The 12,191-nt window shown below is 33.3% G+C and overlaps 1 protein-coding gene across 1 annotated transcript in view; it reads right to left on the reverse strand.

Annotated features, from left to right (window-relative positions):
* GALNT13 (polypeptide N-acetylgalactosaminyltransferase 13) overlaps positions 1–12,191 on the reverse strand; it is an 828,252-nt gene that overhangs the window by 92,722 nt on the left and 723,339 nt on the right. The window contains exon 9 of the mRNA XM_078146313.1: positions 5,342–5,481. Coding sequence (XP_078002439.1) covers positions 5,342–5,481 — 140 coding nt within the window. The remainder of the gene's footprint in view (positions 1–5,341; positions 5,482–12,191) is intronic.

Here is a 12,191-nt window from a genome sequence, read left to right on the forward strand (position 1 = left end):
TTGTTAAAGTATTTGGTCACTACCCTTTGGCTTCTGCTTTTATAAAGGAATGTTTTCCTATTTTGATAATAAATCCTACCAGTTTCATTCCAAATATTCTCCTTTTCTCTTTTGGCTGATCCTCTTCTTTCTCTTTCCTTCTCCTATGAAATGCTTTACTTATATACAATAAGTTGCTGCTGAATGCTGCTGATTGTTTATGTACAATAAATGGACCTCAAAAGTTATTTAAACAAAAAGCAACAAATATATACACTAAAGAGCTGATGCTGACATTACTTAAACATGTATCATATTAATGCATTTTTTAAAATTCAATATGACCTCCTACCTTTGACCTGTCATTAGATCCTTAGTGATACGTCCACCTTTATCCAGATGTCCCATTCTGCTAGGCTGAGAATTACCAGACAATTTGATGACAGTGGTGGTGTAGCTGCAACTTTCTCTGCTCTAGTGAAGCTACCAGACATCTGGGACAGCTGCAGCATATATAAGCCACAAATTTTACCTGTATTAACAACCTCCCATGGTGGCTCTAAGTCCTACTCTGACTCATTGGGAAGAAGGAATTATTTCTCAAAATTTCCTTTGTCCAAAGGAAACCAGAATGAAACACACATAAAAAGAGATTAAAAAGAGTGATAATTCAACTATTTATTAGTTATGGATTTACAGGATGGATACTCCTATCCTGGAAAATGTCAGTCATACATGAGTGAACAAAGCTGGGATTGTTCATCTTGCCTTCAGAATATATTTCCCAAGATTTCTTTTAGGAAGGGTAGAACACAAGGCCCAGAGTAGAGGAACGACATGCTTGGAGAGATACCTCTTTTCTCTGGTCTATACCAGAGCAAAGACTAAGATTTCAGGAACATTATACCCCAGTGATATTAAAAGGAGAAGCAATTTAGTCGTGCTGCTAAATCCTGTGAGTAAAAGCCAGTGATTGTGAGTCTTGATAAGTACAACTCTGCCTAGAGGCAAAAAACCTATTAGCTTGAAGAAGACTCATGGATTACTCTCCTTTTAGCAATACTTCCTAGTAATCAGTAGTTTATGACATAGCCTGTGGGTCAATTAGTCATTCAATAAATATCCTTTGGTATATTTATTACATGGCAAATTCTGTTGTAACACAGCTAAGTAAACTTTCCTGTTGCATTATTCCAATGGATAGCAGCCCCGGTCCAGACTGTGGACAACCTGGACTAAATGGAAACTGGAAAAATGCAATGAAGCTTGGGCTAACCCTTTGCCTAATTATTTTCCTTTTTAAATGTGTGTAGTGCATTCTCTAAAGGAAGCCTAGAACTATAGTAAAAGTTTTTATAGCCAGAGTGAGAATACAGGAGAGGAGAGAACTCAGATGAGTTCTCCCAAATTCTCCTTCTAACAACTCTAAAATAATGCTTCAAATTGACTTCCGGAGTGGCAGAACCTAAAAAAAGGTTGGATGAAACAATTCAATTTAAAAAGTCTGTTTCACCAGGATAGTTTTGAAGCCTAGAATTCAGGGCAGACCTCAAAGCACAGGCCTTGAAGGCAGCTGCACTGACAGCAGTAGCAGCTTCAGGAGGTTCAGTGGGGCAAAAAAGAAATAGAAAAAAGAAAAACAATAACAAAAAAACTGCTTAGAAGGAGATTGAAACAGAAACACACAGAAAGATTTCATTTTAAATAATTGAAGATAATATAAAGTATGTGGGAGTCTACCTGCCAAGAGAAACTCAAGAAAGATATGAATACAATTATAAAACATTTTTCACACGAATAAAGTCAGATTTAAGCAATTGGAGAAATATTAAGTGCTCATCAGTAGGTCAAGCCAACCTAACAAAAATGACACTTCTACCTAAATTAATTTACTTATTCAGTTTCATATCAAATTACAAAAAAAAAAAAGATAGTTTGGGACTTGGGAGCTGGCTTTTATTTATTTATTTATCTTCAAAAAGCTGAGACAATTTTCTTTTGCTCCTATGAAGTTTTTATTCTTGAAATACAGCTTTTAAAAAACCGGCTTTAAAAAAAAGCCTATTGTGATTCAAATGGAACTGCTTGACTACCCTTTTAAACCTAATTACTCTGGTTTTCATTGAATGGCTCCTTGGACAACCCTCTTTTGTTCATTGTTTAGGTTTTGATGGCTTAGAATGAGTGTAAATCATAATTGTTTTCTGTTCCAATTCTGAGGGTCTAACTCTCCCAGCCTGATACTTTTGTGATGGTAAACTGGGGTATCATTCCTACCAATTCTTATCTAGCTCTTAGTGGTTGAATGGGCATTGCCTCACATAAATTGAGACCTGAGAAAGATCTTAATTTATAAAGTCCAAGGTCACCAACTGTATCCTGAACAAGAAAAAAGTTTTCTTGACTTTTTGTCTTGCCACTGGACTCTGATGACTCTGGAGGAGACAATGAGGCTGACTGACTTTGTGGGGCTCTGCCTCATTTAAATTCATATAATGAGTAAGTCAAAACACCACCTTCATGATTGAAATGTCATGTCATTATTTGAGAATGAAGGATAAAACAATTCTAAAAAAAATTAAAGAAAAAGGAAAATGACCTATATTACAACAAATATTTATAGCAACTCTTTTTGTGGTGGCAAAGAATTAAAAATAGAAGGTATACCCATCATTGAACAATGGCTAAACAAGTTGCAGTATGTCATTGTGATAGAATACTATTGTGCTATAAGAAATGATAAGCAAGATGCTTTTAGGAAAAAAATACCTGGGAAGATTTACATGATCTGATGCCAAGTGAAATAAGCAGAACCAGAAGAATATTGTGTACAGAAACAACATTTTGTTTTTTGATCATCAACTCTGAATGACTTAGCTATTTTCAGCGATACAATGATCTAAGACAATTTCAAAGGTCTTAAGATGAAAAATGTTATCCACTTCCAGAGAAAGTACTAGTGGAATTTGAAAGCAGATTGAAACACAATTTCATTTAAATTTTACTTATTATTGTAGAGTTTTTTGGTGGGATCTGTGGTTTTTTTTTTGTAAAATGGCTAAAATGGAAATGATTTGCATGACCACAAATGGCCTCGCTTTCCAAGGAGTGGTAAGAGGAGTCAGGGAGAGAGAATTTGGAACAAAACATTTTAAGATATAAATGTTAAGCCATTTTTACATGTAAATTGATACAAAATTTAAAAAAATGAAAATAAAAAAATAGCCAAGTTTCATATATATGTGTTTTTGTTTTATGTAATTCAGAGTATATCTTGTCAACCCTTTTTGTATTCTGTGTCGTGGTAAATTCGGCTGACCTTTATCCAGTGGTCAGATTAGCCAAAGAAAAAAAGGATGAAAATACTGAGATATTTTCTGCTGAAAGTTTCAAAGGACAGAGTTTTATCTCTGTGTTTCTAATTTCTGCCAAGTTGAGAATGTAAAGAGAAAAAGAGATAAGAGGGAAGGATGTCTTTCCCCACTTTGCAGAAATATATGGCACTACAAACTAAAGAGAAACTAAATCTGTTATTGAAGTATAATCTGTCTAATGTTTACATTTAAATTATGGTGGAAGTGGTTTTCATATTTTTATATACTGCATGCCGAAATATTCAGCTAATTTTGGGGCAGTACAACTCCCTAGGATTGTTAAAAAGTAAAGACTTTGTGGGACTCTAGTGTTAATGGATCAATTTTCTCCTTATGTTGTCAGAATTCAACTTCCATGATTTTATTGCTACCCTTTCTAAACCATGCTTCTCCTTCCCTCACCCTTTTAGGATTTCCTAAAATCCTAAAAGGGTTTTTTTCTCCCTCAAAATGTTCACTCTTTCAAGGCAAACTCTGTATTTCTTGCTTGTATTTCTATCTCCAACATTTAGCACAGTGCTTGGAACAAAGTAAGTGCTTAATAAATGCTTTATATACTTTCTTCCATCCTTCCTTTTCTCTATTCTCCATCTCTGTCCTCTTCTCTCTCTTCCCTCTCCTTTCTCCCTCTCTCTAAAGAGCAGCAATAAGGAAGATGATTTAAACTGAGAGATATTTTAAATCTTATTTATATATAAATTTAACTGTGTTTCATTGTTGCTATAGCTTATTTATCTTCCTAACTCTATTACAGGGAATTTATTAAGAAGGAATAGAATTCCATTTTTACCATAACTATCCTTAAAAATATTTGTCATTCTTTTAGCTCTTCTGAGCAATGCAATGATCTAAGACAATTCCAAGAGACTCATGATGGAAAATGCCATCCACATTCAGAGAAAGAACTATTGGAGTCTGAATGCAGATCAAAGCATACTATTTTCTCTTTCTTTTGATTTTTTCTTGTTTGTTTTTCTTTCTTGGATTTTTCCCTTTTGTTCTGATCCTTCTTTCACAACATAACTAATGTGAAAATATGTTTAATATGATCTTCCATGTATAGCCTTTATCAGATTACATACTGTCTTGGGGAAGGGCGAGTAGAGGGAGGGGGAAAAATTTAAAACTCAAAATTGTTTGAAAGTAAATGTTGAAAACTGGAAATAAATAAATAAACAAAAAGAAAAACATTTGTCACTCCTTGTTGACTGTATGGGGAAGGCATAGGAGGCAAGTTTGTTCAAGGTAATTTACATGTTAAATTAAAATAAATTATACATATATAACCAGGGTATCAAGCTTTTTTCCTTAGGATTCTCCTCATTGATGGAGAATAATTATTTGATGCTCCCAGCATTCATGAGGGATCATGTTTCAGAAAGGCTGGGAGAGGACAGGACAGGTAATAAATCTTCCAAGTTCTGACTTTGAAAGAAGACACACAGTGTCCCAGGTTTTATTTAGGGAAATGTACCAGGAGAAAGAGAAAGACTCTAGGAAGAAGTTATCTACAAAGGAATTGGAGGTGAAAAAATAATCTAGTATCTCTCTTTTCCCAATATCTTCCCAAGGCTACCCCTTAAGCAGCCGTGGAACATTGAGTTATCATTCTCCACAAATGAGGAAAATACCATGCAGAAAATATTGAGCCTGGTGTTATATTGATATAAATGAAAAAATAGGGCAGCCGCATTTCTCTTAAGATTACCAATATTTTGGAAGAGAATAAAATCTCTGGTGTGAGAAACTTTTCTATGAGTATTACTGATTCAACTTCTGTTGCTGTTCTAGGGGAAAAAATCACTAGGAATGAAAATCTTCATGGTTTCTGGACAAATCCTTCAAAATGAAAGTGAAAACTCATTTAAAATACATAAGGTCTGAGACTTCATAAAAGATTTTCCTAAAAATATGAAAAATATTTAGCTCTGCAGAAATAACACTATTCACAAAATATATTTAAAAGAACCAAAATAAATAACTCATACCTCACCAAGTGAGTAATACCGTCTTGGAATCTGGGAGTCTGGGTAAATGTTTTCTAGGTACCAAGAAAATGGCTTACACTTCAAATTTTCTCTTAGTGCTTTTCTGACCGATACATCTCCATAATCCACTTTGACAACACCTAGAATGTTTCAGAGAAACACAAAAATTAGTTTATACTCTCTTTGCAGCAAAAATAGCAAGAAAAAATGCCACTGATCACCCTTGCTATCATTTTTTAAATTAATTATTGTTCAACAAGATTCAATTGTATATGCACTTGCTACTATGGTTGACTCTTTTATTGTCATCCAATTTAGCAAATTAGAATGGAAAGTTTCTTTATTAGTTAGAATTTGCATTTTCTCTCTGATACATATCTTTAAGAAACTTTTGTTTTGGGGAAGGATCATTAATTAAGTGAAAATTCTTTTTAATTCAGTAGCTTAGAATCAAAGACAATTGTATTCCATTATGATTTCTTTACATGAAGCATTTTCACAAAACAAGCATTTCATAGCTTTCCTCTTATTTTTCTATAATACCATAAATCTTCCATTTTTAAAATTATTCAATATGTGGGATAGTAGGAAGTGAGCCAGGCTGGAAGTTAAGATGAACTAGAATCAAATCATGTCTCTGACACAAATTGGCTGTCACTTAACTTCTCAGTGTTGTAGGCAACTCCAAAGAATGTAAGTTGCAGAGAAGGTGTGCTTACATTGGTAGACTGAGTTTAATTACCAAAGAATTTGATACCCCAATGAAATTACAGGTCCCATCTTTTGATATGTGATAACAACAACAACAACAATAATGGCAAACACAAATGTGAAGTAAACATATTTTTGTTGTTAAGTTGTTATCATTGCGTTTGACTCTTCATGACCCCATTTGAAGGTCATGAATTCAAATCCAGCCTCAGACAGTTACTAGTTATGTGATCTTTTATTTAGCCCAGTTTGCCTCAGTTACCTCATCTGTAAAATGAGCTGGAGAAGAAAATGCCAAGAAATCCAAATGGGGACATGAAGAGTCAGATGTGACTGAAATGACTGAACAAGAACACTATACACATGTATATTTAGATTGTTTTCATATTTTAAAAGTGTTTTACATATATATATATATATATATATATATATATATATATTATATATATATATATATATATATATATATATATTATCTCCTTCAGTCTCCATACACCATTGTATTCTCCAAGGTATGAAGTAAACGCAGGTGTCATTGGAGTGAGTACCCCCAATAGTAGATATTTTAAAGTAACAAAATACAAACATTTGAGCTATTCTCTCTCTCTCTTTCTCTCTCTCTCTCTCTCTCTCTCTCTCTCTCTCTCTTCTCTCTCTCTCTACTATCTATCTACTGGAATTAGATTTTTATGTCAATAGAGTTCTCATGTAGAAGGATAAAGAATAATGTTTCCATTTAAACTTGTAAAAAGTCACAGGTTGAAAAATACGTTAGCAAACACTTTAGTCTGTTAAATAAACATATGGAGAGTATGCTTCATATTTTGATATAATTGATGTCTAGAGAGATCAGCCTAAAATTACTTTCAGACCAAAATAATTGGATAATTCAGACAAAAGTATAACTTTCCCTTGGATTAAATGTGTAATTCCTTTCATTTAAGCATCTCAGGATGGCATTATGTCAAAATATACAGGATGTGAAACTAGAGGATTGTCTGGTTTATATAGCACTTTTTTACTATACCTAAATTAGGTACAAGAATCAAATAGATAACCCAGAAATTAGAATGAATTAGTAAATTAGTTCAAACACTTGTACTCTGGTTGTGTCTGTCACATGTGGAAAATTCTGGCAAGGGTAGAACAGAAGCATGTCCAAAGCTATGGGCATTTTCAGTTTGTCTTGGCCTATCTGATCAATGTTTATATAAGGCATTATGAGAAAAACTATTCCCCAGATATATCTAAGGAACTTTGCTCATAGAAAAATTAGCACTGAAGATCGTAGAATATGAAGATAAGTTGTATATATATGTGTATACATATATATACAAACACATATGCACCTATATATACACATATGTATATATAGGTGTATATGTGTGTGCATGTTTGTGTATGTGTGTATGCATATTGGTTTATGTGTATATACATATGAACAAGTATTTAAAATATATCCACAATATTATTTTAAATCATTTTTAACATTCTGTATTCTATTAAATTTTATGCATTTGGATCATTTGAATAACTATTAGGAAAATATGAGAATTCACGTATTATCATCTAGCCAGTTTAACTTTTTTCAGAATATAGCTACAAAGTTCAGTCAAAATATGTGAGGCAGATTCATAAAAATTTTACTGAAATGTCTTCCATTTGAGCTGAACCATATAAAGAAAAATTGTTGTTTCTCTTTCTATCATCCCATTTACCTAGCATAATACTTGTCTCATACTTAATACATGTTTGTTAGATTGGATTGAGTTGTAGTTGTGGAAGGAACACAGGATCATAGCTTTAGACCTGGATAGGACCTTAGAGGTCATCTAATCTGACCTCCTCATTTTACATACAAGGAAATAGAGGCTTAAAAAAATAAATTATTTTCCAAAGTCACACAGATGTTCAAAAGGAAAACTTAAATTTTAAACCAGGTACTCTGAATCCATTATGCTTACTACTCCTCTATGCCTTAGTGATTGATGATGTGCTAGGGATTCTATTTTATGAAAATTGAATATTTTGATGAAAAGCCTAATAAAATCTGATTCCCTTTGGGACCATGTTATCTATTTTCTCTTTAAAAAGTTTTACTAGTCATTTTGTTTTTGTCAGCTTTTGGGGAAATGTTCATTATTAGAGTCAAACAACATATAGCATAATTTTACTCTTTTCATTCTCATTGTTATAGTCAATGTGTATATTGTTTTCTGGTTCTGATTACTTTATTTAACATTTCATAACAGTTTTCTCTGACTTTGTCATATTCATTGTTTCTTACAGCAAAATGGTATTTCATTACATTTGTCAATTTGTTCAGCCATTTCCCAATGGAAAAGCACTATTTTGTTTACAGTTCTTTCCCATCACAAAAAAAAAGCACTGCTATGAATAGTTTGGCTTATAGGAGACCTTTATGTCTTTGTTCTCTTTAATGTATATGCCTGGGAATGCAGTCTTTGATTTTTGAGAAAATGATTTTATCACCAATGTAACTTAATTGAGAACAATTTCATATTTCTTCTGTCAATGTTCCTTGGGATATATAGTGAAGGTATCAGAATTAGCTAGCTTGTTGTTGTGAGTATACAGTATTAAAATATCATCAAGAGAACAGAAGAGTAGCAGGAAGAAGTTAAGTTCAGCTTCAATAACCATAACTCTGCAAAGATGTAGAAAATATATCAGACTCAATCATGACCAGGAAATCAAAGGGAAAAAAAAGCACACTGAGTCATTTTACTGCCGAAATAAGCTTAGGGGGGCAACCAGAGAAGTTTGTAGTCAATGGGGATGGATCTATTCAGGAGCACTCCCACAGGGCATTTCAGTACCTAGAGACAGAAGACAAGACTTTGCCATGAGTCAGAAAGTACCTGCCTTGAGGTAGGAAGAGGTCCCAGAGTGTCTCTGAACTAATGGAATGCAGGAATTGCTGTCATTTGGCAGTTCTGTCAGTTATTACCCAGCTTTGAATCATAGATTCAAGGTAGACTGATTAGGGAATCTGTGCCTAGAGTAATTGAGAAATGGTCATGGCACCTGTTTTCCGAGTGAAGTACAAGTTTGGAAGCAAAGAGTAACTGTGCAACTCTCACCATAGGAGGAGAGCAATAACTTAGTTTTACCCTCCAGCCTAGGTTGAAGCCCATCATGGAAAAATTAGGGCAGTAATCCCAGACTAAAGGGGACTTCATAGTCTGGCTACATGGAACCTTCCATGTGTCCCAGTGTTCTAATACTAGTTGAATGCAGAAACAGTCAATTGAAACTTTTAACCATGGACAAACCAATGGAAAGTTTCTTCACATGCAAACTTGGGACACACAGTTATAGAGTTCAATTAAGGAGGGAAATGAATGCACTTTTTCCAGATCTTTTTGCTTGGGAGCATGGAAAGCTTGAAGGTTCCTATCATGAGCTATCCATGATATTATCATCCAATGGTAAAAGGAAATGACAGAGGGATCTGAGGAGATAGAAATGTAGCTCATTCATTTCTCCAAACCAGAAGTACACAAAACCTAGTTCCAAATTAAAGTCAAGAAATATGTTGTAAGAATAAGCAAACAAAAAGAATCTCACAAAAAAAAATGCTCATTATGGTAGAGGGAAGGTGACCATAAAAACCAGAGAAGAAGAATATGATTCTGAAACATTTATAAGCAAAGACTCAAAGAAACAATGCAGCTTATGTACAAATTCAACCAGAATTTTTAGAAGAGACATAGCAATATGTTTTTAAAGAGAGTGCTTAAGTGATTTAAAAAAGCCAAAGGCAAGTTTTCTAGGAAAAAAGTAAAAATACGACCTATAGAAGAAAGCTTTGGAAAGAAATTAACAGCTTAGAACAATAGGTCCAAAATCCTAAATAAGAAAATAACTACCCCAAAATGAGAATTGACCAAATGAAGTTAACAATTCCAAGAGACACCAAGAAATTTTAAAAATGTTAAAAGACTGAAAATAGAAGAAAATACTAGTCACCTCAGAGGAAAGTTAGATGACTTGTAAAACAAATCAAGAGGAGATAATTTTTAAATTAATTAATCAATTTGTTTTAGTTTTCAACATTCACTTCTATAAGCTTTTTAGTTCTAAATTTTCTCTCTCTCCACAAGATGGCATGCAATCTGATATAGGTTCTAAATATACATTCATATTAAACATATTTTCACATGAATAACATTGTAAAAAAGAATTAGAACCAATAAGAAGAACCATGAGAAAGAAGAAACAATAGCAAAAAAGAGAAAGAAAGAGGAGAGAGAGAGAGAGAGAGAGAGAGAGAGAGAGAGAGAGAGAGAGAGACAGAGAGAGAGAGAGAGGGAAAATTGTATGCTTTGATCTGCATTCAGACTCCATAGTTCTTTCTGTGCATGTGGATAGCATTTTCCATCCTGAATCTTGTAGTTGTCTCAGATCCTTTCATGACTGAGAAGAGCTAAGTCTATCGAAGTTAGTCATTGCATATTGTTACTGTTAACTGTGTACAATATTCTCCTGGTTCTGCTCACTTCACAGCATCAGTTTATGTAAGTCTTTCCATGTTTTTCTGAAGTCTGCCTGCTCATCATTTCTTATGGAACAATAGTATATCACAATTTCTTCAGCCATTCCCAAATTGATGGGCATTTCCTCAATTTCCAATTCTTTGCCACCACAAAAAGAGCTGCCATCAATATTTTTTACACATGTGATTTTCCCATTTGTATGATCTCTTTGGGATACAAACCTAGAAGTGGTATTGTTGGGTTAAAGGGTATGCACTGTTTTATAGCCCTTTGGACATAGTTCCAAATTGCTCTCCAGAATGGATGAGTTCACAACTCCACCAACAATGCATTAGGATTCCAAAAAATGGGAAATAATATGCAAATAGAGACATCCAAATACTGATTGCTCATGAATATATATATGTGCATATATATATATACATATATATATATACATATATATATATATACATATATATATACATATATATATACATATATATATATACATATATATATATATACATATATATATATACATATATATATGTATATATATATGTATAGGCAATATAATAAAATATAAGAAATATAATATAATATAATAAATATAATAAAAATGAAATTCTACCCAAATTAATTTACTTATACCAAAGAATTACTCTATAAATTTTTTTTCTTGGAACAATGTTGGGAAGCAGTCTTAGATCAAAGAAGACTTAGGAGATTTGTTAGGTGATCAGTTTCTGGAAAATAATTACTTTTTACTTGTTTCAGACAAGGGAATTCAAGGTTTCCACTGATACCTGTTTAAAAAAAGAGAGGAATTACAATGATTTTCCTGAGTTTTGGCATACTCTGGGCACATCAGAATTGCCTAGGAATATAAGAGGCCATAAATTATTCAAGACTGAAGTAGAAATTCCATTACATAACGATCGGTATGTCTGGGACAATTCTAGAACCATCTGTTCTTCAGGAGTTGTAAGGGAGTCCCTTCAGCATCATATTACAGAGAGCATTTATAGAATACTCTGCATTATTCTACTCATGACATTGCAGAAGTGGCAAAATGGTTGTGGATTGGAAGACAGTCCAGAAAGAAAGAATTGAAAAAATCATGGAGATAAAGTTGGTTTGGTATCAGGGTAATATCTATAAATTCCTATTTACATTTATAGTTGGACCAACTCTGTGACTTTATTAACATGAGGAATTTTTGATGAGGAAATTACCTCTACCAATGTTGATTAATATATGCTCTGCAACTGAAAGTCTTAGAGAGTTCTCAGGAGTCACTGAGAAGTTAAACGACTTGTCCTGGGTCATACAACCAGTATATTCATTTAGATATAGGATTTTAAGTGAAATCTTCTTGACTCAAAGGCTGCCTTCCTGTTACCCATTGCATTTTGATTCGTCAGAATGGTAAAATTGGATCATAAAGAGAAACTATGTCTCTCCACAAAACATACATTTGTGCCACTATTACAGGCATGAGATGGTTACAGTATTTGTGGAAAAGAGCAAAGTTAACTGCTCCACATGAGAATTACACCAATAGGTTTTGTTTTAGATCTCTATATCCTAACCTGATGAGTTAACAAGTCCCTGTAGACTATAAAATAGTGATTATA

Source organism: Phascolarctos cinereus, unplaced genomic scaffold (assembly GCF_003287225.1).
Source record: "Phascolarctos cinereus isolate Bilbo 61053 unplaced genomic scaffold, phaCin_HiC Scaffold_726;HRSCAF=1367, whole genome shotgun sequence".
Lineage (NCBI taxonomy): Eukaryota > Metazoa > Chordata > Mammalia > Diprotodontia > Phascolarctidae > Phascolarctos > Phascolarctos cinereus.